Source organism: Calonectris borealis, chromosome 3 (assembly GCF_964195595.1).
Source record: "Calonectris borealis chromosome 3, bCalBor7.hap1.2, whole genome shotgun sequence".
Lineage (NCBI taxonomy): Eukaryota > Metazoa > Chordata > Aves > Procellariiformes > Procellariidae > Calonectris > Calonectris borealis.
The window spans coordinates 34,657,811-34,683,139 of NC_134314.1; the positions used below are offsets into that span (position 1 = coordinate 34,657,811).

A 25,329-nucleotide genomic window follows, 5' to 3' on the forward strand; every position below is an offset into this window, starting at 1 on the left:
TGGAGATCTGAGCAAGTAAATCGAGGAGCACAGCCCAACGATTAGTTCATGTACAACAGGGTCAGCGTATTTGCAAAATCCAGCCCAGCAGTTGTGTTAGATTTGCTCAGAGGTGCTTCGCTGGAATAGGAATCAAAACATTCCAAGGATCTTCAGGATGTTTGCTGTCAGCTGATCACTACCACCTAAACAAGATAAAAAGCTGAACAGTTACCTGTTACCTACTCATAAACAGATAACAGAGAAGTTGGAGCTGTCTCTTGATCCAATTAAGACCTGTCCTGATTTCATGTTGATTTTTCTGTTTTTTTTTAGTAAGTCTGAAGTATTAGGTGTTTATGTTGCATGCCTTTAACAGTTATGTGAATATCACCATTTACATTTAAAATAATGTACAGTAAAATAACTGTTTGCATTAGGTATGCAACGTATTGTGTTTCCAGTTCTTTTCCACCATGTAGAGGAATACGTTATTGCATGTTTGTCTGCGTTATACTGTGGCTCACGGTCATTCAAAATTCAGTGAAAGAGAGCATGTTCTCAAAGTTCATACTGCATGACCTAGTTAATTCTATCAAATGCTGTTTAATATTTATAGTGGATATCAGCATATTAAGGGCTTTGACTGAGTGCATTGATGCATTAACATTTTCTTTAACTCTTGCTTTGGAGAGAAAAAGAAACTAACTACTAACAACCTATTTCTTCTTGAAACTTCTGAAAGATCTACCTAACTATTCAAATGATGCTAATCTCCTTGAAACCTTTGTTATTTGCATGTTCCATAGATCAAACCCTTTTCCTTATTACATGGACTGGAAGGATGCCTCAGAAAGTGAAATATTAGATAGTCATGCAGAGTTTATTTAAACATTTTGCTGTTTGTAAATTAATCAGTATATTTTGATTTTGTAAATTGTTATACATACACTTGTACAATTACAACCACATAACATCCCAACAAAATAAGCAACACCAGTCTGTAGTATAGTATATATAATTCTAAATTAAATGAGCTTTTTCAAGAAAAAACTCAGGTAAGACACCAGTTTGCCTTCACAATTCGGGTCATTTTTGTTAAATTTAATATATAAGATAATCTGCTGGCATGTGCTGCAGGGATACAGAGAAATGAACAGAAAAGGAAGCTGGCTGCACACACTTTCAATATATATTTTTAAATGAAAAAAAAATTACCTCAGTACTTGTACACAAATGTGTGTAGCTTTGTTGTAGCTAATTAATTTACCTTTACTCTCTCATTGTGTTCCAGAAAAGGGTCACCTTATGCCTTAGAATTTTTCTTATAATTCATAGTCCTACATTTTTACTGAGAATGCATGTTTTGTGCAAAGACCTAGGAGAGATGGACTTAACAATATACCAGCCAGTAGTTGACAGAAAATGACCGTCATATGGTCTTTGAAAAGCTCTTCTAGTTTGGAATTACGGATTTCTATGCGAATGACAGACTTTTAGATAGTCTAGCATTTGAGAATATTTGAAAAAGTAATGGTACACTATGTAAAAGAATTAGTATAAATTCTGCATCTTTGGGCATACATTCTCTTTGTTTCAGTTGTAATGTTTCTGCAGTAAGCAGCCATAAGAATAGTATACTTGGGAATTAGAAAACTGCTAGAAAAAATAATTAAATGACACACTTTCATTACTTTTTGGGGTATTTTTCCAGTCCCAAATCCCATATATTTAATTTTATCACAAACTAAATATCCTATTTTTTTCCTGTTTCATTGAACGGGCAAACAGGGGTAGATGGTCCCCCTCCCTAGAGAGGAGACGACCTACTAGTCCCAGGATTCATATCCAGCATGCATCTCCGGAGGATGACAGGTACTAGTCAACTCCTCCCAGTTGAACAGTGGCTTACTGCATCTTGCACTCTCAGAGGAGTATACTGAAATTTAAAAGTATGCATATATGTAGAGAGAGACTTACAACCTCCAGAAGCCCAAAATAAAATAGCAGCTTAGATATCATCTCTGCATTTTGTTGAACTGTTATAAAGCACCTGGGAATTAATGTCTTTTCAAGTTTTCTGTTTGCCTAAATGGTCACAAGCCATGAAATAAGATGTCTAATGCAACAGAACATCATCTGTGTTAATGTTCTTTAGTCTGTTTTTACCTGCTTCTGTAAATGTTGGTGGTGTTTTCACTGTGGTGCTTTATAATATGGTAAATATTTGTTGTAGAGCTTGTTCTTGTCTAGGTGTTTATTTTTATTTTTATTGGGTTTTTTTCCTTTTTTCTACAAACTGTCCTAAGGGGGAAAAAACCCCACAAACTGATATGTTGGAAGTCTTGGTAACACTTGCTAGTTGATGTATATAAAAATTGGCACTGTTCATAAATTCTGTCCTAAATCAGGATGGTCTCCATGGAGCAGGTTTTCCTAACAAGGTAGGTTTTGGTTAAAAACACCAGTGCTTTAAATAAATTTTTATGCTGAATACCACCTATGATTAATAGAAGCACCTTCGTGTTTTTTCTTCTCATAAACTTTCTCCTTAAATCAGTTTTGGTATTCCATGGCTTTGACAGTAGTAATTTTTTTTTTTTTGGAGGGGGGGGGATGGGGACGGGAGGCAGGGGGGGAGTGTTTCCAGATAGTTCTGGGTTTTTTTTAAGCAGACATTATAATTTCTATTGAGATGCAAATTCAAAATTTCCCCTTCGATTTTTTTGTGTTACAGTAAATGACAGGATATGGATGGTTCATGTAAACAATCCATACATGTGTAAACTCTTAGGAAGTTACACTTAAAACTGTAAGACTGGTATATGGATAAAACTCGGTTACTGTAGTGCTAGTGCTTACCTTCTGCTGAAGTCTATCCACACTACTTACATTAGTACTGTAATTTGTCATGTTTGCTTGATACTGGATGTATTCCACTAATACAAGGTAGGAAGAGTGTAATTGTGTTTGGATAGCATTTCTTTTTTTATTTGAGTAAAGCAACATTATAAATTATAAAATTAAATTTGTGAAACGTTATTTTAAAATTATCCCTCCTTACATATACTGCATTTCTAGAAATTTTGCTGATACATCCCTTTGATGGGACAGCTATTAATAGTTTACAGATGTACTTTGTATCTTTTAGGCATTTTTAAGTAATTTTGCTTCCCATTTTTCAAGTCAATGGAAATACTGTCTTTGACTTCAGTGGATCAGACTTGATAAAATCTTGTTGTCATTGAAGTGATTAGAATTAAATCATAGTCATATCACATATCAGTGAAATGAGGTTTTCATCTAAATACTGCATTCCTCAATGCAGAATTGTAAGCCTTTTGATGTCAGCCAAAGTTTTGCGGAGAAAGACTGCAATCATCTAATACTTGTTAGCAAACATATTACTTAAAGCATCTGTAGGATATAGAATCTATTATGGGAAAGATTTTGAGTTGGAGAAACAGCAGTCTAATTTTTGTACTGAAATCAGTGCTTTCTTGTGCTTGGAAGTCTTGCAGGTAATCTGGTCACCAAATCCCAGTGATGCTGTCAGTGATGAACCTAGAAGGAGTTTAGGCTAACCCCAATCCTGATGACTGGTTGCAACCTCCCAGCTCCAGGATCTTTCTCCCAGATTAAGAGAAGTTCAGAGAATGTTGGGCTCTTTGCATTGCATACCCAATACAAAATAATAGCCCATCTTGCGTGTAGAGAGAGTATCAGTGAGGGAATCACAGGTGCTTTACCTTTGTTTTATACTCTTTAAGTTTACATTCATTCTGATTATTTCTGATAGCTTTGGCAGTTGGCCAACACCACTCAGTTCTATAATTTATGGGTTTTTAAGATGTGCTTGTATCAATTTGACAACTGATGCAGTGGGTGTCGGGGAATAAGTGTCTGGTGGATCAGCAGGGGTAACTAACTAACTGCTTATCACCGCTTTCAAATCGTATTTTCACAGATTAATTGACTTCGACAGATGTCATTTTACTCTTCATTTGAGTACATTCCAGATTTATCTTACAAAGTGGACCAATTTGCATATAGGGTGCAATCAAGAAGATCTATTCCTGAATACATTTCTTAAATATATGACTTACGCATTATTTCTAATTTTGATCATTTAAATTCCATTTTTGCAACGTTGTATTTATTCATAATGATTCATAACATAAATTATAGTAAAGGTCTTGACAAGATTGTTGTTATTCTGGAACTCGTTTACTTGCCATATCAGAAAGAGTGACTTCTTGATGTACCTTGACAAGATGAAGACATGGGTTATATGTTATTTCAGTGTTAAGAATTAACACTGTAGATTTAGTATCATGTATTTCTTTAAGACATTTTGAAGAATAGTTTTTGGGTTTGATTTGATAGCATCATTGCTGGGAGTTTTTTTGGTTTTTATATTAGAAGTGAGAATTAGAAAGTCTGTTTAAAGTGAAAGACACTATGGTAACTGGAGAACTGCGAAATTGTGAAATTGTAAGTGATGATAAAAGGAGAATGAACGTTGAGCATTTAATGGTAGGTGGGAATTTTATTCAGACTGTTCTTTTTGAGAGGTCTGCATATAATCTCAGCATATAACCAAGACTGGATAAAATAAGTCTTTTAAAAAATTAATTTCCATATACTTTCAGTTACGAGAAGTAGCTTTTGGCAGTCATGCATGCATCTGTAAGACTGCTTGTCCAAGAGTCATCCTGAAGCCAGCCGTAGAGCAAGTACCCTTCTGGTACTTTCAGGAAGAGAACTTGAGGTGTGCTGTGCACTGCCAGTGGCAGACTGATTTGGCCTGGATGATCCTTTCCTGTCTTTCCGGCAACACTATGTGACTTGATCAGGGAGGCAGTTTTGCAAGACATGAATTGAAGTGCTAGGAATGAGTGTGAGGAGCTGTCAAGCCTTCAGAGTAGTTGTGACCTCCCAGCTCACATACCATGTAGACCCAGCTTTTCAGAAATCTTCAGGAAAAATCAGGAAGTGTTGAACATGACATTCTTGATGGCTTTAAGGCTACATAAACGAACAGACTCACTGCAAACCACTGAGGTCTCTTGTACAAGCCAGTAATAAATAATTTTAAATGTTATAACTGAATTTTATTAAAATGTTATTTTGTCACTTTAGGAATAGTAATTTTTAATTTTGATAGGAATATTATCCTATTTCTCTGTGTAGATTTTGTTTACACTCAACAGTGATAAATATTTTGAGGCACATGGGTCTTTGGAAGATGAACTGTGAATAGCTTGTCTCTATATAAAATAATATATAGTGCTTGTCTATATACATAACAAGGCCTTATTGATCAGTGATTTGGTGTGCTATTTGGTAGATTTATGACCTTAAAGAGAAATTTTAGGATTTCCTCGCCATAATGGAAGTATAGATGCAAATTTATTACATACCCTAGATTATCAGTGGACTGCAAATTCTGCTGAGTTTTCTCATTAAAAGCCAAATTTGATATTTGAAAAAAAATCTTACATTCATACACCTTATCAAGAAATGTTTTTTTACCATATAGTCCATAAAAACCTAATAATAAACCAACAAGCTAATAATATTTATGCCAAATTGAAAGCTGTGAACAAATTCTGAGGTTATTAAACAGCTTCAGCAGACATGAAAATAATACAGAAATTAAGAAATATTCTGAACTTTATTTGAATTAAAAAAAAAAACCTGAGTCAGTTATTCTATTTTGCTATTGAATTACTGTTAATTATTACTGTAGCAGACAGGTTGGCAAGAGAATATGAAGTTTTCATCAAAATGTATGAAATTATGAAATTTACTTGCATTTTCAGGAGAATTTCACAATATAATGACAAAATATGCATTTTTCAAATTCCTAAGGGAAGATGTTGTGTAAAGGTTTATATATTAATCCAATGAACAATACTGTAGATTAGATCTCAGGAAGGATAATGGCAACTACTAAGTCACAGTGCTGCTGTTCAGCATGTAGAGTATAAAGGTTTTTAAAAATACTGTTGTGGCTTTCATTCTTTACTTTATTGCATCTTAGATTGTTGATATTATGTCTAAAAATTTTAACATTTCCTTAAAATGTATGGATTAAATCCACGGAAGGGGAAATGAGAAATACAGCCTTTCTCAGCAGATAATGCCTTAATGCTTTTGGTTTATATATTTGACTGCATGTCTCCACCTTCACCGCATGTGACCATCTCTCTGTTTCTGCTCATTCTGTCCAAATTCACATCCATGTTTCCAAATTTTGTGAAGAACAAGGACGCTGGAGTCTTGCATTCCAAAACAGGACAGTGTAGACCACCTAAGTGCTAAACCTGGAGCAGCACAGAGGTATCCTTATTTACTTACATCATAGTTCCAAGTAAATGAGGTATTGGTTATAGTATATTCTTCATATGCTCTGCATAATACTTTCACATATTTAGGTTTTTTCTCTTTTTATGTCGAAGTACATACATGCATATATTGTTCATAGATAATATTTAATCTCCTGTAAAATACATTTAAGAGGTAAATTTGAGTGTGACATGAGTGTTCTTATCTCCAGTGCACTCTTTGTACATTGTATATGGGCATGAAAGGATGCCTACCTATAAATATGTACCTGCCAATGCCCACGGTGGGCTCAGGCTGAGCCAGGACTGCGAGTGCTGTAGTAGGCTGTTGAGCTATATGGAATTGTATACAGCATTGTCTTAGCAAGAGGAAGGAAACAGAAAGGAAATTGTGATTTTAAACATATTTCTAATGCGTGCTGCTCACAAGGACAGCACAGAGAGCAGAGAAATAAGCACATTCAGCTCACTAGTGCTATATATTACTTTGCCACTTTTCACAGGAAAGCATGTCTTACTCTCAGCTTTTCCATCCTACAAAGAATAGTCGCTATGTGCTCTTTTTCTCCATTGCATGTAATGTCACAATCTAAGCAAGTGACATAAGGAGTAAGAAGAAAATAAGCCCCATAATCAACCAAACAGAAAATGAAGAGGGTGACATAATTCAAGTGATAATGCTGCTACGTTCAGTGGATATAACCATAACTTGAAATACTTTGCTTACCTTAGGTTTTAAGTAAAACTGCAGCCATTTAATATGTGTTTCCCTGTGTATCCACCTTGTATTTGTCCTGGTAAAGAAAAAAATTTAAAAGTAATGAGAATATACAAAAAATAAATCTGGAGAAAATAGTTTGAGGACAAAGGGGATTTTAATTTTTAATCTGAGATACTATTTTTTTGTAAGAAAGTATATTCTTTTAAAACCCAAAGAGCATCAGGTAATAAGCTCTGCTCATGGAAGAAACATTTTGTATTTTGCTGCAGTATTTTCTTTGTTGTGGAGCATACTGCATCACAATATAATGCTCATCAAATATTGCAGTGGGTACAAATCATGAAAATCCAATGTGATTATATTCTTTGGGTATAATTTGGTGTTACAGTTGTTTAGGTATCTTCCAGTTCAGACACCGGATTATTCTTTATAACCACAAAGGTTTAAAGGGAAAATATATTTTTTAAAATATTATTTTTATCTATTTGTTTTGCCCACAGTAATTCTTTTATAGCTTAATATATGACATTGATTATATCATTACAAGTTCCTATACATGTTTCTTGCACTGGTGTAAGATGCAAGTTAGGGTTTGTCAACATTTCTGGTCTATCAATGAATAATCATCACACTCTGGTTTTGACCTCTTCTGAAATACTGTATGTACTTTTTATTCTAAAAAACTAATATATATTGATGATTATCAGGGGTTAAAAATTGTAAATCCTAATTTGTAAATGCTTACATTACTATGGATAGTAATGGAAATTTTGGAACACACAAGACTTGCAGAGATTTTCATAGTATATTTATAGTTCTGGGTCATAATGGTGAAACATGCTTTACCTTTCTTCTTACATTTATTGCCTCGTATTACTGTTCATTGTTCTTATTTACTATCAAAGTAAATGCTTAGACTGTCAGAGTTAACTAGTGCCTCACTATCCAAATGTCAGATGAATTCTATAAAAGATTTATGTGGGAAAGGAGTGAAGGAATGAAATAAACTTCTAACTTGTTTATAGTGACTAGAAAAAAATAGAATTGTTTTAAACTTTCTCAAAAACTTTAACAAGTTTTAATACAATGAGATTTTTGAGAAGCCAAGTTTTTATTAATATAGTGACAGCATTATTTAAATCTGATATGATGCAGTATTTGTTTTGCTTTTGAAATTTAGATTTAAAAGCAATTTTTAAAGTTTACATTTGAATAGTATTTTCTGATCCTTTCTGCAACATTTTTTTTCCTGCTGTCTGCTCTGCATTTGTTTTTCATGCTGTCAAGAGAGGACTAAAAGGCCTCTGAGGAGGCATTGTTTCTAATCACATACGGACTGTGAAGTGGGAACTAGCCGCACCGTTCAGTCAGGATTAATGTTATCTCCCCTGTTTTGGTACCTCATAACTTTCAGACTATCAGCCTCAATCAAACCTAACCAGGGCCATGTGTCTTAAACCTCGAGTCACCAGCCTGTTCATGAAGATAGTTGTCACTTTTTCATCTGTCAACCATTTCTGTTATTAGCTTTACAATACATTAATAAATATATAATCTTCATATTTTTGTATTCTTTTTCTTCTTTGTTTATTTCTTTTCTGACATGTCATTTCACAGGCAGTCCAGAAAAGTGGAAAGATATAGCAGCCAAAAACAAACTAGGAAAGGCTCCGCAACTGAAACAGAAAGGTAGGATTGCTGATCGATGAGTAAACATCTCTTATAATCAATCTGATTCCAGTGTTTGGAATATACCTCTAATACAACTTTTAAAGTAGAAAATCTGTGACAGTACCAAAAGTTATGTTGGTATTTAAGTAATTACAGTATTTTTTACTTTGTATCTACTATGTTAGCGCTGCTTGCTGTGTTGCACACATATGGAATTTTTCTGGCATTCTCCATCATTGCAGATAAACTCAATGGTAAAGACTAGCAGTCCATACATTTTATGAGCCAAAATCTGAGACCCATTGCCACTATCTTGATCTCTGTAGGATGAAATTTAAAAATGCTTTGCATATTTCCTTGGTATGGGACTAAACCTTTTCTGTGCTTTACCAGTGATCTTTTTTCAAAAAATCTCATCTATTTTACAATAACTTTGAGGATGAGAAAAATATATTAACAGATGAATAATGCAAGATGTCTCTGATCAAATTAATTTCACTTTATAATATAAAAATGTTAAGTTACACATTTAAATATGTATAGAAAATTTTATAATCTGTCACTACATAAAGTTAATATAAACTTTAACCTTTGTATTCAATGAATTTTCCTGTACTTGTATTATCATTGTAACTTTTAGCTTTCATGCTACAGTAGTATAGGGTTATATATTCAAATTCTTAAGAAAAAGTGGAAAAAAAAAAGGTATATACTAAATCATAAGTACATTTAGTTAAGTTTTAAACCCTGTGTATTAGCTGAAATAAGAGCAGTGAGGAGGGGTGAGGTGCTGCCTTTGTCAGAAACAGATTTATGTTATCTTGATTAGCAGAGGAGCAATGTACATCTGTTTACATTGTGAGGGTTGAAAAACTTCCATGAACAACACAGGCACATTTTTATTTTCTATGAAAATGCACATTATGTAGCAAAACTTCAGAGCTTTTATTTTATTTTACTGCTTCAAATCCCAGATTATCATTCCTGATCCAAAAGCAATGGTTACATTTTTCTTGGTTTTGATGATCCTGTTGTCACAACAGCCCAGTTGCTTTTTCAGTTTAGACCAGAGAAATTATCTAAATGATGGCTGAGGTCCTTGCTGTGTTTAAACCAGGGACAGTTTTGCTATTGAGATCACTAAAGCTATTTTTTCCCCTGTTTTTTTCTAACTTCTGAAGAGTAAGAGGAGCCACTGAGATGGAGGTCCAAGGGGCTCACAGTTCTTGATCACCATTCAGACTATATGGTTAGAAAGCTTGGCACGAAACTGAGAAGGAAGATAAGGTGGGAAAGAGATATGAAGTAAATGGGAGGGGAAAAAATGGGAACAAAAACATAACTAGAAAGTATGGCAACAGAAAGGAAAGGAAGGAAAAGAAAATATAAGACATTCTGATGGCAAAAGGGCAGAGCAAAGAGAGTGAGACACACTGGCAGAGTAAAATAGGAAATCCCACAACACTTGCAGTTGGACAAATCAATGTATCTGTATATGCATTTACATTTCAAACCTGATGTTTCAGTGTGTGAACTGGGGGCATCTTTCTTCTACAGATGTTAAGATCAGTGCATGGATCAAAAACATATAACTCAATAAATCCTGTTTGCACTAATTAGTGTTTTACACTAATCTCAATATATGGAAGGTGTAAATCATAATCTTGAAATACTTAGAATTTCAGATATTGCAGGTGATATAGGGACTGATTGGCAGGGACTGTGATTATGAGGTGTTATGCTGAATACATCAGTAGCACATGGGCTCCATCTCTAAGGATAAGCATGTAATTTATAAAGGAGAGACCTTTTTGAGGCTTGGGCAATGTGTTTCTCTGCTTGAAATGACCAGTCCAGGTCTGAAATTTTGAGATTTTTTTTTTCCTGGATATTTCAAAGCTGCTTTTTTTTTTTTATATATATAACATATGACTGAGGATTTATTCATGTATATGAGAAAGCGTGAGTCTGGAGGCTACTGTGGAATATTGCTACAATGTCTAGATACAGAATTTGTATGGGATTTAATGGATTGGAAGTTGATACTTCAGTCATTGCTGTGCTGAGATAAATTTGGTATTGTTACAGTAATGATTGTAGTCACTACCTAGTGATAGTGTTTGGGGGGGGGAGGGAAGGGTGGTTTTGGTTGGGGTTTTTTGGTGTTTTTGGGGGGGTTGGGTTTTTTTGTTGTTTTTTTTTTAAAGCAATGTCAAATTACTTTTCACAGGTGATTAGGAAAACTAAAAAAAAAAAAAAATTAAAAATCTGGGTTTTTTTTTTCCCCGAACTTAAGCAAAGTTACCAAAAGTATAAGTCCCCATAGCTACATTTTTACTTTCCAGAAGAGAAAAGCCAGCTCTGATTTCTAATGATCTTAAGAGTGATGAACCCAGTGCAACAAGAGCATAGGGAAACATGAATTGTGCTGCTTCTTTTTACATCTCCGTGGCACATGGTGTAGGTTTCTGTTTCCATACAATGATTCACTGCTATTAGATGTGAAACACAAATGTCTAAATAAGTCTGAGTGCTGTAGTTTAGTATTTCATCATAGCTATAATGTTGCACTTGTGCCAGAAAGTTTTGTCAAATGGCAAATACAACTCAAGACTGTTTCTTCCTCAAATATCCATTTCTGTCTTAGATTTGGTCTTCATTTTGCAATTTGCGGATCTTGTCTACTATTAGCTAAGCAGATTACTGGAATAAGATATCAGCATGCTATCAGCTTCTCTATAAAGCCCTTCAACATGCTATGTAAGATTAAGTTCTCTATGTATTGTGATAGCTTAGGGAATGTACATAAAAGGGAAAAAGCAAACCTTTTCAGGATAGTTTACAGAGCCTAATAGTTCTCTTAATAATTTGATGAGATAAGCCTTCAAAATGGGATTCAGTAAACTCTTCTGAAGGAGTAAAACTGATTACATGAAAATCAAACATTTGCTGTGCTTGTATGAATGAGCAAAACTCTGGTAAAAATTGGTTCATCCCAATCCTAAAATGTTTTCTTTCAGCCCTAACTGCTCACCCCAGAAATGCCAGATTTGAGGTTACCTGTCATATATGTTATGATATATATAGTCTTTAACTGTACTTGCTATATTTTACATCGGACCCTGTGCCAGGGGTGCGCTGGATTGGCGATGTTCTCTTATTCTTAGTTTCTCTTTACAGTTCCATAAGTGGCAGCATGGTTTATTTAGTACATGCCACTGAGACATCAGTCTGAAGAGAAAGGAATTTGGTTTTCTTTGTGTGCAGGCAGAGCTAGAACCTGTAGGATTCCCCTGTAAACCATCACCAATTGAATTAATAAGTTTACTGCTTGCAGCATTACCTTCCTCTGTGAGGAATCAGGAAGTCAGATACACACGTAGATGCTTGTTGCAGTCTCATTGCTTACCAGGTATCATTTCTCTCCCAAATTCCTCTCCTCTCCATACTAACCTCACTTCTGTCTCGTTTCCTCAGTCATATACTAGCTTTTATCTCCCATGCTCGTTCCTTTTTGTCTCATTCTCCTGATCAGCCATTTACAGACTACTTCCTTTCAGCAACTGATCTTTCTTCTAGGCCAGCAAGTCCTTAACTCCATTCTAGTTTTCCTCCAGTTCCCTCTTAGCTCTATTCTTCATTTGCACCCCAAGTAACATATTCATCTCAATGTAATACCCCAGCTAATGCAAATCTTAAGCCTAATCAGTTTAGTTAAGCAGATCCTCTATCTTTCTCTAGTGGAAGGGGACAGGTCTGTAAAAAGGGTATTACTGAAAGAGCACGAGGTAAGTTTCTGAGTCTCAGGTAAAGTGTCTGTTCTGTAACGGCAGGACAGACTCTCCTAGTGCTTCACTGGGCTCTCAGATAAATTCCAGGATATTTAGCCTCTAAAATGAGAAAAATCAGAACTGAGAACATGATGACTTTGTTAGATTGGAGCATTCATTCATAATAAAAGCAAGCAAGCACCTTCTGGCATAAAATGGGATTCATATTTACCTTATGGATATTATGATGTTTAAACATCTGATAAACCAGATACTTAAAAGGTGATTGCATGCCATAGTTGGCATGGATTACTTTTACAGTCAGCATGGAGAAACAGGCATTTTCAGAACTCAGCTCATCTTCATTATCGTAAGCATCTCTTAGAATCAGGGAAATCGGTCTCTGCAAAAATGTTACGGTTATCACCAGGGCAAGCCAGGAGTTAAGCTAAAGAAGCATTAGGGTTTAAGAGAGAGAATATAGCAAGGGCAACAGAATCCTGGTTTTGTTGCATTGTGACTGTTGCATTGGACTTCCACATAAACTGTTACTGATGAAATGGCTTTGAAATCAAAGCTGTTTGTTATCCTTGGTAGGTATCTGCATGTTACCTCATATATACTTTTTTTTTAGGATGACTTTCCAGTGTATGATAATCATATGAACTAGACAGTCCCTTGGTTATTTTGACTGTATCTTGTGGCAAAGTTGTGCTGGGTGTGTGAAGGGAGACTTCATAAGTCTGCAGAAATTTAAAAAAAAGCCAAACCCAAAAACCAAACCAAAAAACCCACAATGAAATGATGTCACAGGAAATTGAAATTTCTGAAATAACAGCAAATACAGTAGTACCATTTACAAAATGCTGCACTGTTGGGAAACCAAGGAAGAGTAAAAAGGCACAGTTAGAATACTTTGTCACTCTCCAAACTTGAAATGCTTCAGGTTATCTTATACTTGCAGTGTATGCAATTATTAAACTACTAATAATTACGCTTTATTATGCTAACACAATTAATCGTTTTACTGCATATTTTAAATATATTTTCATTAGAGTTCCTTCAGAACTGTATTTCTGTTTTAGGGCTTACAGCAGAAGATACTTAAATAGATTCCTTATTTCAAACTCCTAAGGAAACCAAGGGAATTACATATATGTGCTTACATATTGTCCTTTTTTAGGACATTAATTGAAATCTAGTTGATATTTTTAATAAAGATAAAAGGTATGTTTTAGAAACAAAAGTGCTTTGTGGTAAGACTAGGTATTCATAGTCTACTCTGTGCTAGTACTTATGTCATACGTGTTGTTAGCTTGTGTGCTGTGTTTAAGATGCAGCTAGAGTTTTTGGCCAACTGTCCGCTATATGCAGTGCAGTTCAACAGTTACACAATTAGGGTCATGTGTATCTGGAGTCGTGAGTGTTCTGCAGTTCGTCATTTTGAAAATGGATTTGCATTCAGAATTAATAACTTCGATCTGAAATGTCAACCCTGGTCCTGCAGCAAGGATTTGCAATGTTCTTCGGTGGAGGGGGGCATGGGAAGGTGTGTTTGGAGCTAACAACTGAACAGTTTCTTTTTGGCCCTGATGTTTTAGGGGTCTGCTACCATGTCTTTCTAGAAGGGGACTTCCAACCCCACGAACGACTGAACAGCCAGTCATTAGGGGAAAACATCACGCTCGCTCAAGGTCGAGTGAGCACTCTAGTATCAGACCCTTATGCTCTGTACATCACCTAGCGCCCGGAGGGTCGGCGCCACCTTCTCCACTTCTGACAAGGTTGCTATTACGTGTACAGCACAGCTTTCATGTTCTGCCTCCCAGGTGTCAGTGTGGTGTTGTACTTTCCTGAGCATACATGGCGCGTTCACTCATTCTGGCACTGTAGATTATCCTCTCTTCATGGTATTTACACTTCCATATCCTTTACGCCGCCTATCTTCACCATCCAGATGGTACTTCTTGCTGTTGAACTTAAATAGTTATGCAATGTAAGAGTAAAAAATTGACTGTGTTTCGTCCTTCCATTGTTGTGTTTTGTTCTGTATCCATATGAAAATTATCAAAGTATTTTGCTTAAACACTGTGCAGGAAATCACTTGCAGTTCATGCAGCTAACTGATCTTATGGACTAAGAGAAAGTCAGTTGATCTATGTAGTGTGAAAGCCAACAGTATTTTGAATTTTCTCAAATGTGTTACTTAAAACTGCAGATTACCTACTTGCAACCTTAGTGTAGTAGATAAACAGTGCTTATCCACTATACTGTAACTGGCAAGGGCATTTAATAGTAAGTTCTCCCTCTCAGCGGTCTGCTTCTTCTCATCTTTGTTTTACTTTCTTAAACTTCTTCCCGAGTTATTAGAGGTGGCCCTACTTACTTTAAAGGCAAACTTACCAGCGTTCCAAAGGTGTTTGATGTGTTACACTCAGATGCTGTATCTATGTATAAGAAATCAAGTAGCCAAGGTACTCTGAAATAGTGCTAGCTAGAATTCTGCCAGAGGGGTTTAGGATATTTACTTAGGTAAGAATATTAAAAATCTTGTACATTCTTCGTGCGCACACACACTCCCTCCCCCCCTCAATAACAAGGTTAAAGTTCAACTTCTTTGAGTTCAGGGAAAAACAACACGTTATCCCATGGGAATAGATACTTGCTGTCCAGTTCTCTGTGGCCTTGTGCAATTATTGCATCAGCACAAAGGGAATACAAAAGTTAATAAAATATAGAGGTGGCACTGTACCAGTGCAGGAGAAATACATAAATTGTGCGTCATAATCATAAATAGTTCTTAGAAAACTGCTTTTCGTTCAGTGGGTTTTGACTAGTACTTTATTAAAAAAAAAACAAACAACAAAACAAAGAAAAATATTTCTCCTTAGTTGAAGGTAGTTAGAGAAATTAAATGTGAGGCCTTGTAAGTTTACTAGGTATCCAGACCTGAGTATGTGCATATGGCATACGCCAAATGCAAACTTATTCAAACCCATCGTTAGTATATGCAACTTAGTATGTGTTTAAAGTTCAGAATATAAAAATTCTCTTCATTTGGGTTATTTTACTTTTATCTTCATTTCATTTGCAGAATACATCAACAAGGAAGTCCCACACAGTCTCCTCCTGCAGACACGTCCTTCAGCAGTCGCAGGGGAAGACAGCTACCACAAGTTCCAGTAAGAAGTGGCAGTATAGAGCAAGGTATCAAATAATGAGCTTATGGTAGCTCAAACTCTTTGATTTCTTACCTTTTTTTACTTAAAGTCTACTTTCATAACTACGTGTTCAATGCTATAATTCTACCAATAAATCAACAGAAAAGAATGAAAGCATATTTGTAGTCTGGGAAATCCAGTATTGACCGGTGGATTATTACACATGGTTTAATTGTCTTAATTTTCTAGTACCCTTTTATGTTTGTCTACTTTAAAATTTCTATTAGAGTCGTGGTAGTTTCCAACACATATCTAGTGTGTATGCAGCTAAATAAATCAGGGGCAAAGATTTTGACAACATTCTGACAGTCTTACTCATTTCTTATTTTGTGGTTTATATTAATTGTTGTGCATTGTTGACATAGATTAATAATAAATATCACAAATCTGTTTTTCTTCTGGAGTTCATAGTTCAGTGATTAAAGAATGAAAATAATCATCATGGGAAATGTGAAAGCACAGGTCAATAGGTCTTTCTTAAGAATAAACTTATCAGGCAAAGAGTGCTGCTCTTTTCTGAAAAAGACAATGTAGACCTAGTGGTTGTGGAAGATGTTTTTTACATACTAATATCAAATAAGTATGAATATTGCTGTTTCCTTTTCTAGCAACATACTGCACACAGAGTATGAATTATTATGGTAAAATGAAATGGCACAATGAATACTATTTGCACATTCAGGTTTTCTTCTGTGTTTAAAAAGCCTGTTTTCTCATTGACTACAAGCAACAACTGAGATTGCCATGTGCCGCAAGGTTTTTTTCTACATGGAAATTAAAGAAATGCTTCTAATGGTGAAATATTGTAGTATTTTATAGAACTGTTGGCAGACCGCTTTCTTTAATAGATAATGTTGCTGACCGTTACCTTCTTATCATGATAGATTGTCATAGGGTTTTTTTTGTGTGATGGCTTACATTAACATGCAATCAGCTTACAGTAATGTTATAGCTTTGAGCTGTGATGGCATATTACACCTTCAATTAACACATATAAAAATGTATTCTTGTTTTATACATGTGTTTATTCTGAATGATTAATATACTAACACAAGTGAGTTTTATTAATTTTAAAATTTACATTTGAGTCCTCTCGTTTTGTTTTGTAGTGAATCTAGGACTGTCTGGATTATAAACTAGTTACAAACTACATTTACATCTTCTATTTCTGCATATTAGTAAGTTGGAAATGTAATAAGTAATGAATTTCAAATTTCTTTCATGTTTCTTCAGCAATTTCAGAACTTGGTACAATATATAATAATGGATCAGCTTTTATTTTAATTTTAAGTTGACTTTCCTTTGGATATTCATCTATCATCTTTCTGCTGTTCTTGATGACTGGTGTGTTGACAATAAAATAATAATTTATCATTTGTTAAAGACATTAGAAATGAATGTAGAACTTTCCATGAAAATGAGTAGAGATGGGATGTATACAGAAAAGGAAAGAAAAAATGAAAGTTGAGCAGAAGGCTAAAGCTACTTTAGGTTTAGGAAGTTGTTGATACCGTGAACATCTTTAAAGTAATGCTGTTTCACTGAACTCTTATTTACACTTATGGTTGATATGCTTGCGTCTTATTTATAAAATGTACAAGTAGGATGTGACATATCGTTTACTTTGTTGTTATATATCATACCGCCTATGTCAATACGGCTGTATTACAGCACGTGGAAATGAAGGCTAAAGCGATTTCCTTCTCTATATAGTACTTTTGTTTTGTCTAAGTGACTGTCCTGACCTTTTGAAGGGGAGTTTTTCCGATTTTCCTTTTGTTCAAGCTGAGAATATATTTGCAGAGAAGTATTAAATTGAATAGATTTTATAAAACATTTTTAAATGGTTTTGCCAGTATCTTCTGAAATAAATATCATAGTATGTATAAACTTTATACTTCTGTAAGAAATTAAATTCAGTGAGGCTGTAAGACCATAGTGTTTGCTCTGATTTACAGTATCAAATTTTAAGAGTTTCACCTCTTCAATCCTTTTCAAATGAGTATCAGGGTCAGATGGAGTGACTAGAATTGATCTGACCCTAATGTAGGATTGAATCCAAAGCATATTTAGGTCTGTAAAAGATTTCCATTAAGTGTACTTGGAACTGAATTGTGTCCTTAACGATTTAAATTCACAGTCACCATGGATAGAGAAAATGTCAAAATCTAGTGCAATATACAAATGTTATAGGGAGCATTTCAAAATTCTTTGCATTTTCTTCATTTATAAATAAAACTACTTCTTAGTGGTCAGTATTGACATCTTGTGTTTCAAGGAAATTCTGTATGATATACCATAAGGTATCATTTTTATGGTAAAGTAATTCTTTACACTCTATATAAATTCTGTTGTGTCAGGAGGGTTGAATACACATCTAAATATATGCATCAATGAATCTATGTCTGTTTTACAAATCACAGTAATTGCTGTAAGAAGATTGAATGTCTGTATATCAAAAGTGGGGGTTTTATTTGCTGTTTGCATATTCAGGAGGCATAGAAGAATCCAGTAAAGTAATTTTGTTACTCTTTCAAGCTCTCATTATGGAACACATGAGAGTTAATGAAGGAGCAAGAGACTGGTAGTGGCTTTCATCTCAAGAAACAGTGTGATATTTTAACTTTTAATCTTAGGTGAGATTTTTACTCTCAATCTTTAATCTTTAGCTTTCAAGTATAAATGATCATACCCATGCTAATAAGGCTTCTTCTAGGACTGACATTGCATCTTGGATATTCCATTTTGTCATTGTCAAGTTTAGAACTAAAAAAATGGTTGTTTCCTTGCCTCTGCCAGATGACGTTGTCTTAGTTACTGTTCTGGTCGGTAGTTTGAGAATCATAAAAAGTCAACTTGTGAGAAAATAAGATAGTTTTAAAAGGTCCTTATTAGTAGACACATTTTGCTAAATAAAAATCTCACAGAAGTAATTCTTACAGAGAAGACCAAAGTAGTGATCCCTATTCCATTACAGAAATGGGGTTTGTACTACTGATCAGGAACAGAGAAAAAAAATCTTAACTGTAGAGGAAAAAGCCCAATTTAAGGACTAAAACCTCAGAACAGCATAATTATGCACAGTAGCAAAAAAAAAAAAGGCTTCTTGGTGATTATGTTCTAAAGGGGATAGCTGCTTTGCCTAGTTTTGGAGTGGGGGAGGGAGGTAGTTATTTTCACTTGGAACAGTTCTAACTAAATAATATTTTTAGCAACTCCAGTACATGCAGACATTTTAAAGTGGTTACAGTTAAGATTGTAGGTGTCTGTAATTTTTAGGCAATGTGATTTTTATTTTCATCCCAGTCATACTGAAGGAAGACATGGTTGTATTTCTTTCCTTTGCAACCTTGTCAGCAGTATTTCCTAGAGTGCAAGACACACTGGGATGTTATTGCAACTAAAAGTCTTGAGATGCTTGAATATTGAAAGTTACTCTGGTATAGGTGTGTCTGTGTGTGTTTTCAAAAAGTCACGATTTAGTAGTCATTACCCTAACTTACGCTACTTAAGAAGCGTTTTTTATTTCTTTGTTTTAACTGATAATTTTATAAAAGAACCTAATAATATGAAGATGTTTTGGCTCAGTGACTAAAGCAGTGAAATTCTAAGCCATGGTAAGGACAATGCTGTGTTCTCAACACATCATCCTGTGCCGAGCTGTAAGAGATTTGCATCAGTGGTTTTTTTGTTTGCATCATGTTTGAGTGGAACTGTGCAAATTGTTAAGAAGGGTGGGGATTCTGCATTGACTTTGTTTTTCAACTGTTTATATAACAGCTTTGTTATGTAGTTATATGGTTTTTAAATGATACTTTTATATAAAGCATATTTCTGCGATCTTTACTCAGTCCGTCCTCTGTCATTGCAACTATCAAACGTCACAGGAATTATTGCTTGAATAGGATTTGAGGGTGGGTCTCTACACTTTTGTATAATGGTTAATCATTGTATTGATCAAGGAAATGAATACAGCCTGAAGATCTGTAGCATTTTTCTATACTCCTTTTTAGCTGCAGTAGATAATATTAGGGATAATATTAGGAAATCTAGCAAGTGAATAAGAAAAAACATATTATGTACTATTGAAATTTATGAACCGGCAAGATAAATGTGCAATGATTGTAGTATAGAAATGATCTTTAAGAGCTAATTCACACAAAACAGGTCTTTCTCCCTGTATCTGCTTCTATTTGGCTCTTCACAGCATGATTTCTTTTTCATACCCTCGACAATGTGATTTCATGTTTCAGAAGTCCTATAATGAGAGTAAGGTTTGTGATGATCAGCAGCCTAATTACATGTAAAGAGCATCTGTAAACATAACTGAACTAGTGTGGTTGTATGTGTTTCCAGTGGCATCTGTTTATGGCAATAGGCCTTATGTGACCTTTAGAAAAGCAAAAGCGCAACCAGCATTAAGTATTGCTGTATCTTAGCTCATATTAGAAAAAGCTGCATAAGCTTTGTACATAGCTTGTATGCAGGGTGAAATGCATGCGTGCGTGTGTGCTGCTGTTTTATGAGGAAAAGCTACGTTGAAGACTCTACTGGTACTGAATGGGGATTACTTGTATAAAGTTCATGTCTATAATATATGTACAAGTCTTTAATGGTAGTCGAATCATAGAGGAATGAAGTGTTTTGATGTCCAGTGTTTCCTTTTAACAAATAAGAATCAGAATGTTGTACAGAAACACAGTGTGTTGTCAAATAATACATTTGAGTTGCAAATATCTTTTTATGTTTAACCAACTTAAGATCCTAAAAAAAATGAATAGCTAGTGAAAACCATTCTGTGTATATGTACTTGATCATTGAAATGTCATTGCAGTGAGGGAATAGCTTGAGTAGTGGTAAAAGATCAAACCCTTTCAGTTAAAACCTTTTTCCAGATCCATCAGTATAAAAGTTGAGTGGCAAAAGAAAAAGAATAAGTCATTTCAATTTTAGATTTTAGTCTTTTAGCGTTGTTTGTTTTGTCTTCATATTTCTGGTTTTATTTTGAAATTATTAGGTAGCACTGCATATTTTGAGGCAGCTTGTGGAATCTTTACTCGCGCTGGAGAGTATTTTTTCTCAGCATTGCTAACTCTTGCAAATGAGTTTAAGCCTCATAATCTTTTATGTCTTCCTTAAAGACCGATTTTCAATAGTCCAATGGTTATTGAGTATTACAGATTTCACTTAATAGACAATAAATTTGTAACACTCATTATTGCAGAAAAGGCTTCAGAATCTAAAACAGGGCTATGTGGTTCAGGAGTGAGAGTGATACTTAAAGCAATTTTAAGATTTTTATGTCATTTATAAATTTGGATATGACAATACTGCTCAAGCGGAATATTTAAAGAGTCCACAATCTGGATCTCAGTAACTTCATGGTTCCTGTTAATTTTAAAGAAAAAGTCATAGGCTTTATTATTTGTCATGGTTTATCATTTTAATTTTCTACATTACTTTTACATATGCTGGAGTACTGCCTACTGTACATGCCATTGTCACGTGTAACACATTTCTTTATCTAACTTTAAATTTGCTGATTTCTTTTTCTGTTTCCATCATTCCGTGCATTTAATTCATTGAAGAGCAAGAGACTTTTAACTCTTCCACAAAAGGTAAATATTTATGTAATTTTTTACAAATGTTTGGCAACTGTAAATACCGGCTTTTCCCTCAATATATTCCATGTCAGTATATAGTATTTAGTTAACAGTGTTTAACAGGCAAGAAGGTTGTTTCTCAAATATCTACATGCTATCTGATGCCCCTCGTTAGAATCTGAAAATGGTTTCTCTTGTGATTTCTAATTTTCCTGTTGAAATTCAATATACTGGATTTAACAGCAGTAATCATGGTATTTTACATGGCTCAGAAGCTGCTCGATTGAGTTAAAGTTCACTCAAAGACTAAGGTTTTACCTAAGCTCTTCTTGAGCTGTGCACGACGTCTGCTTCTAATGATACAGCCATGGCTCTTGGCATCTGTGAAGGATGTTTCATAGGTCTAGGCTTAGGAATAGTTGAAGGCGATGATGGCCAGAAACTATCCTTCGTATACAGAGAGATTCTGAAGAATGAGCTGTGTTTTATTTGCATGACAAGGCCTTGACAATCAGAAAATTAGTCATGTTGTAGTCTGGGGGCAGACGTACAGTGCTCACCTCCTATGAATTTGACCTCCTATGAATTCTCCGTGCCAGTGAATCAGTGAGCTCAAACAACAGGTATCTAAGGCTGTTCCACAAAGTGAAAAGTGTAGTCTGTCATGTCCCTATTGAGGCAACATTGCAGAGAAGTCCTTTTTTTTTTTTTTTAATTTTTGCTGAAAGTAGGCGTTATCAAAATCAGAATGAAGCTTGGAGAGAAAAAATAAAAAAAAAAAATCCCTTTTAATGTTAACAGCAAAATACAATGCCGCATAAACATTAATAGCATATATTAAACTTTTCTGACCTTTAGTCCTGAGTCCTGCAGATCTTGGGAAATTCTGATCTGAATACAGGCTTTGGTGGGTCAAAGCCAAGTTGTGAGTTGAACTAGAATCAGAATATCTCCTACAACTTCTTTACTTTCTGAAAGGGTGAATCCCACTGATGCATTCATACTTGCTTAGGTAAAAATAGAGCAGCTGTTCCACCAGCTACGAACTCCAACACCCATGTCAATACTCAGGAGTATGTTTTCATGATAATGTAAAAAAAAAAGGCGAAAAAGAAATAGTATTTAACTATTGAATGATTGATTTTACAAATTATTTCTGTCATTTTTGCTTTCTTCAGTATTTATATTTCTCTGAAACAGAACAATACAAATCAATCATGCCAGTTTGTTGTTCATGCCTCTTTCAAGTTCACAAACCTTGCCCTGTGATTTGGACTGCAGTGGATGTTTCTTTGTTTAAAACAATTGACTTTACGCAGACAAACTAGACCATGCTTGTAACAGGTTTGTAAAAGAGCTTGTTTCCACAAGATTTGACTGGATCTGGCCCAAGATTTGGGAGTGTGTAGAAGGTGGTGGGATCTCTATGCACATAGATTCCTCTAGCTCAAGGGAGCTGAAAGCAGATGTAGCCCAGAGCAGAAAAAAGAGTTGGGCAAAAGAAGAGTGAGAAGTGGAGTGCGGGCAGTTCTGCAGGACCATGAGTAACTTAAGTTGAGCTGACTTGCACTAGTAGCCCACTGTCACCTCTGACTTTCCCCAGTGCAGAATAAGAGATAAAAAGAATAGACAGTAGGTGTATGGAAGATGGGGATGGGCAGGTTACAAGGTGTTGTGTAACAAGACACATAGGTATGAAGGAAAGCATATACTGCAGATATGAACAACACTGACCAGTTAAATCTACAACAAAGAAATCAAGCATCTGTTCCACTTAATCAATGGGAAGGGTTGCGATAAGGTCTTCTTCAGCAGGTTACTAAAATGCTGACGCGTATTGCTGCCAAAACCAATGGTTTACTTTTTTCATATTTTAAGAAGTATATGTTTGTTTTCTTGTTGTTTTCTTTTAAATAGAAGCTTCTGTTTGGATCATCCTTGAAACTCTTTGAGGAAGAACCGAGTGTTGCATCAGCCAGTTCAGATTTTTATATTGGCTTATCTTCCTTCTGGAGTGAGTTATTAAGCTCAAGGTGGCCATCATGCTTCTGTGTGTAATGGGGGATCCAAGCTCATTTCCCAGCTTGACAGTCTGAGTATGTGCTTTGGTCGTGCCTCAATTCTGATTTGGGAGGAGGCCCAGAGCGGTATGAGCTCCTATAGAAAGGAAACCCATGCACACAAGCTTAAAGGAGCCTCAGCACATTCTAGTCAGGTACAGGGACCAGGGCTGCAGAGCAGGCTTCAGAGCCCATGTCCCTCACTATCTGTGTGTTGCCGATAAGTACTTTTTGAAGTCGTATATGCAGAGAAGTGGTAACAAGTTTTTTATCTTAGCAACAAATTGATTTGTCAGTGTTACTGACTTTATATTTCAAAACATTCATCTGCTCATGATTGCAAAATTTTGTGTGATTTTCAAATTTCACAGTTAAGTTTGCTGTGGATTTTTAAAGTCATGAAACCTACCACAGGGATACTTTGTGTGTGCATATTGTAAAACTCATCCTGAAAGCTGAACAGAAATAACCTGGAGACTCTCTGTATTATTTCTGAAACGCTTCATCCTGGTCCAACACCAGTGTAAGTTCCCTCCCCTGCCCTCTCATTTCCCTTGTCCATTGCACTGGGGGATTCTCCCATCCAAATCACATCGCTGCTTTATTCCCCTGCCTTTGTGCTGGACATTGGTTCTGCGTAGTTTCTTCTCCAGCTTCCACGTTTCACTTCCTCAAACCTGATACTGTTTTTTTTTCCCCTGATTCCTATCCAGAGAGCATCTAAGCAGCACAGAGAGATGACGCTCCTGGCTTTTGCAGTGTAGAAAGGCTTAAGTGTACATACCTCTAGACTGCATTGTAGCTGTAGCTGTTTCTCATTGTTCAAATTTTCTTCTTAGTATGAAGACTGAGAGTGAAGAATAGGTCATATCTCTGTTGGCTTCTGGGATAAGTGCAGTTCCCTGTTGCCCTGCCAGAACCTGCTGTTTGTGCCCCAGAAACACTGTTACCATAAAATAGTTTTTATGAGATAAATTTTGATTTCAACTTAATTTTCAGTAGCTTCCTTGTGTAAGTAGATCTTTCTATCATTTTAGACTTTTAGACTTTTTTCCTTAAAGGTTGCATCATAAAGGGTGTGTGATATCTGCTGGTAAGGATTACAGCCATCTGAAATTTTTATGCTGATTTCTTCTTGTTCTGTAGCTTACTTCAGCAATTAATAGTGCAGGTAAGACTTGGAGGATTTCCAAATTGTACTGTTTGCCTACACCTCCTTTCTGTCTTGACCATCTTGAACAGAAATATGAACTGCCTAAAGAGCAAATTCTGTGTTTGTTGCAGACATCACAGAAAATGGTATAGCCAGTGCTAAGGCATCCATAGGTTTTCTGTAGTCTGGAAAAGACCAATATGGTTATCAGTTTTGATCACAGACCAGGTAATGGCACCAATTGTTCTTGGCATTAAGCCCATACTTGGGTTTGAGCAAGAATGTCTTTTAGAAAGGTATTTTCACTTAATGACTGCAAGTGATGGAAAATTGTTGCTGTGTTTAACCACCTGACTTCTAAGCATACGTCTTAGTGTTTACATATTTATCTGACTTTATCTAACTTCTTCATAGCTACAGGGCATTATTATACCTGTATCAAGCTAACTTGAAGAGCCTTCTACTGTTAGAAATCTTCCCACAATCAAGCCATATTTGCCTTCTTTTTAATAATTTCTTAAATCTGTTTCTGCAAGACCATGTCCTGAACTATGTATAATTCCCATGACTTCTCCCTAAATCTTTTTTACCAACAGTATGCCTTGAATGATAGTCTTCCTTAGATGAATTGAGTATCTTCCAGTTTCCATGGGTTTTTTTAATGTTCTAAAACTCCCTATCTTTGTATGGCATTTAAGCATTTGTTGTTCTTTTTGTAAGCGTAAAGGCTTATTTTCATGTACCTTGCCAAAATTTCGCTTCTCCTTTCTTGCTTTATTATTTGTTAGATAGCAACAAGTC

The 25,329-nt window shown here is 35.3% G+C and overlaps 1 protein-coding gene across 2 annotated transcripts in view; it reads left to right on the forward strand.

Annotated features, from left to right (window-relative positions):
* Positions 1-25,329, forward strand: part of RIMS1 (regulating synaptic membrane exocytosis 1) — a 348,914-nt gene that overhangs the window by 233,188 nt on the left and 90,397 nt on the right. The window contains exons 23-27 of one of the 2 annotated variants that reach the window (XM_075145319.1): positions 1,771-1,854; positions 6,247-6,324; positions 8,668-8,739; positions 14,093-14,275; positions 15,586-15,698. In XM_075145319.1, the coding sequence (XP_075001420.1) occupies positions 1,771-1,854; positions 6,247-6,324; positions 8,668-8,739; positions 14,093-14,275; positions 15,586-15,698 (530 nt within the window). The remainder of the gene's footprint in view (positions 1-1,770; positions 1,855-6,246; positions 6,325-8,667; positions 8,740-14,092; positions 14,276-15,585; positions 15,699-25,329) is intronic. The other variant, XM_075145318.1, reaches the window with a different exon arrangement.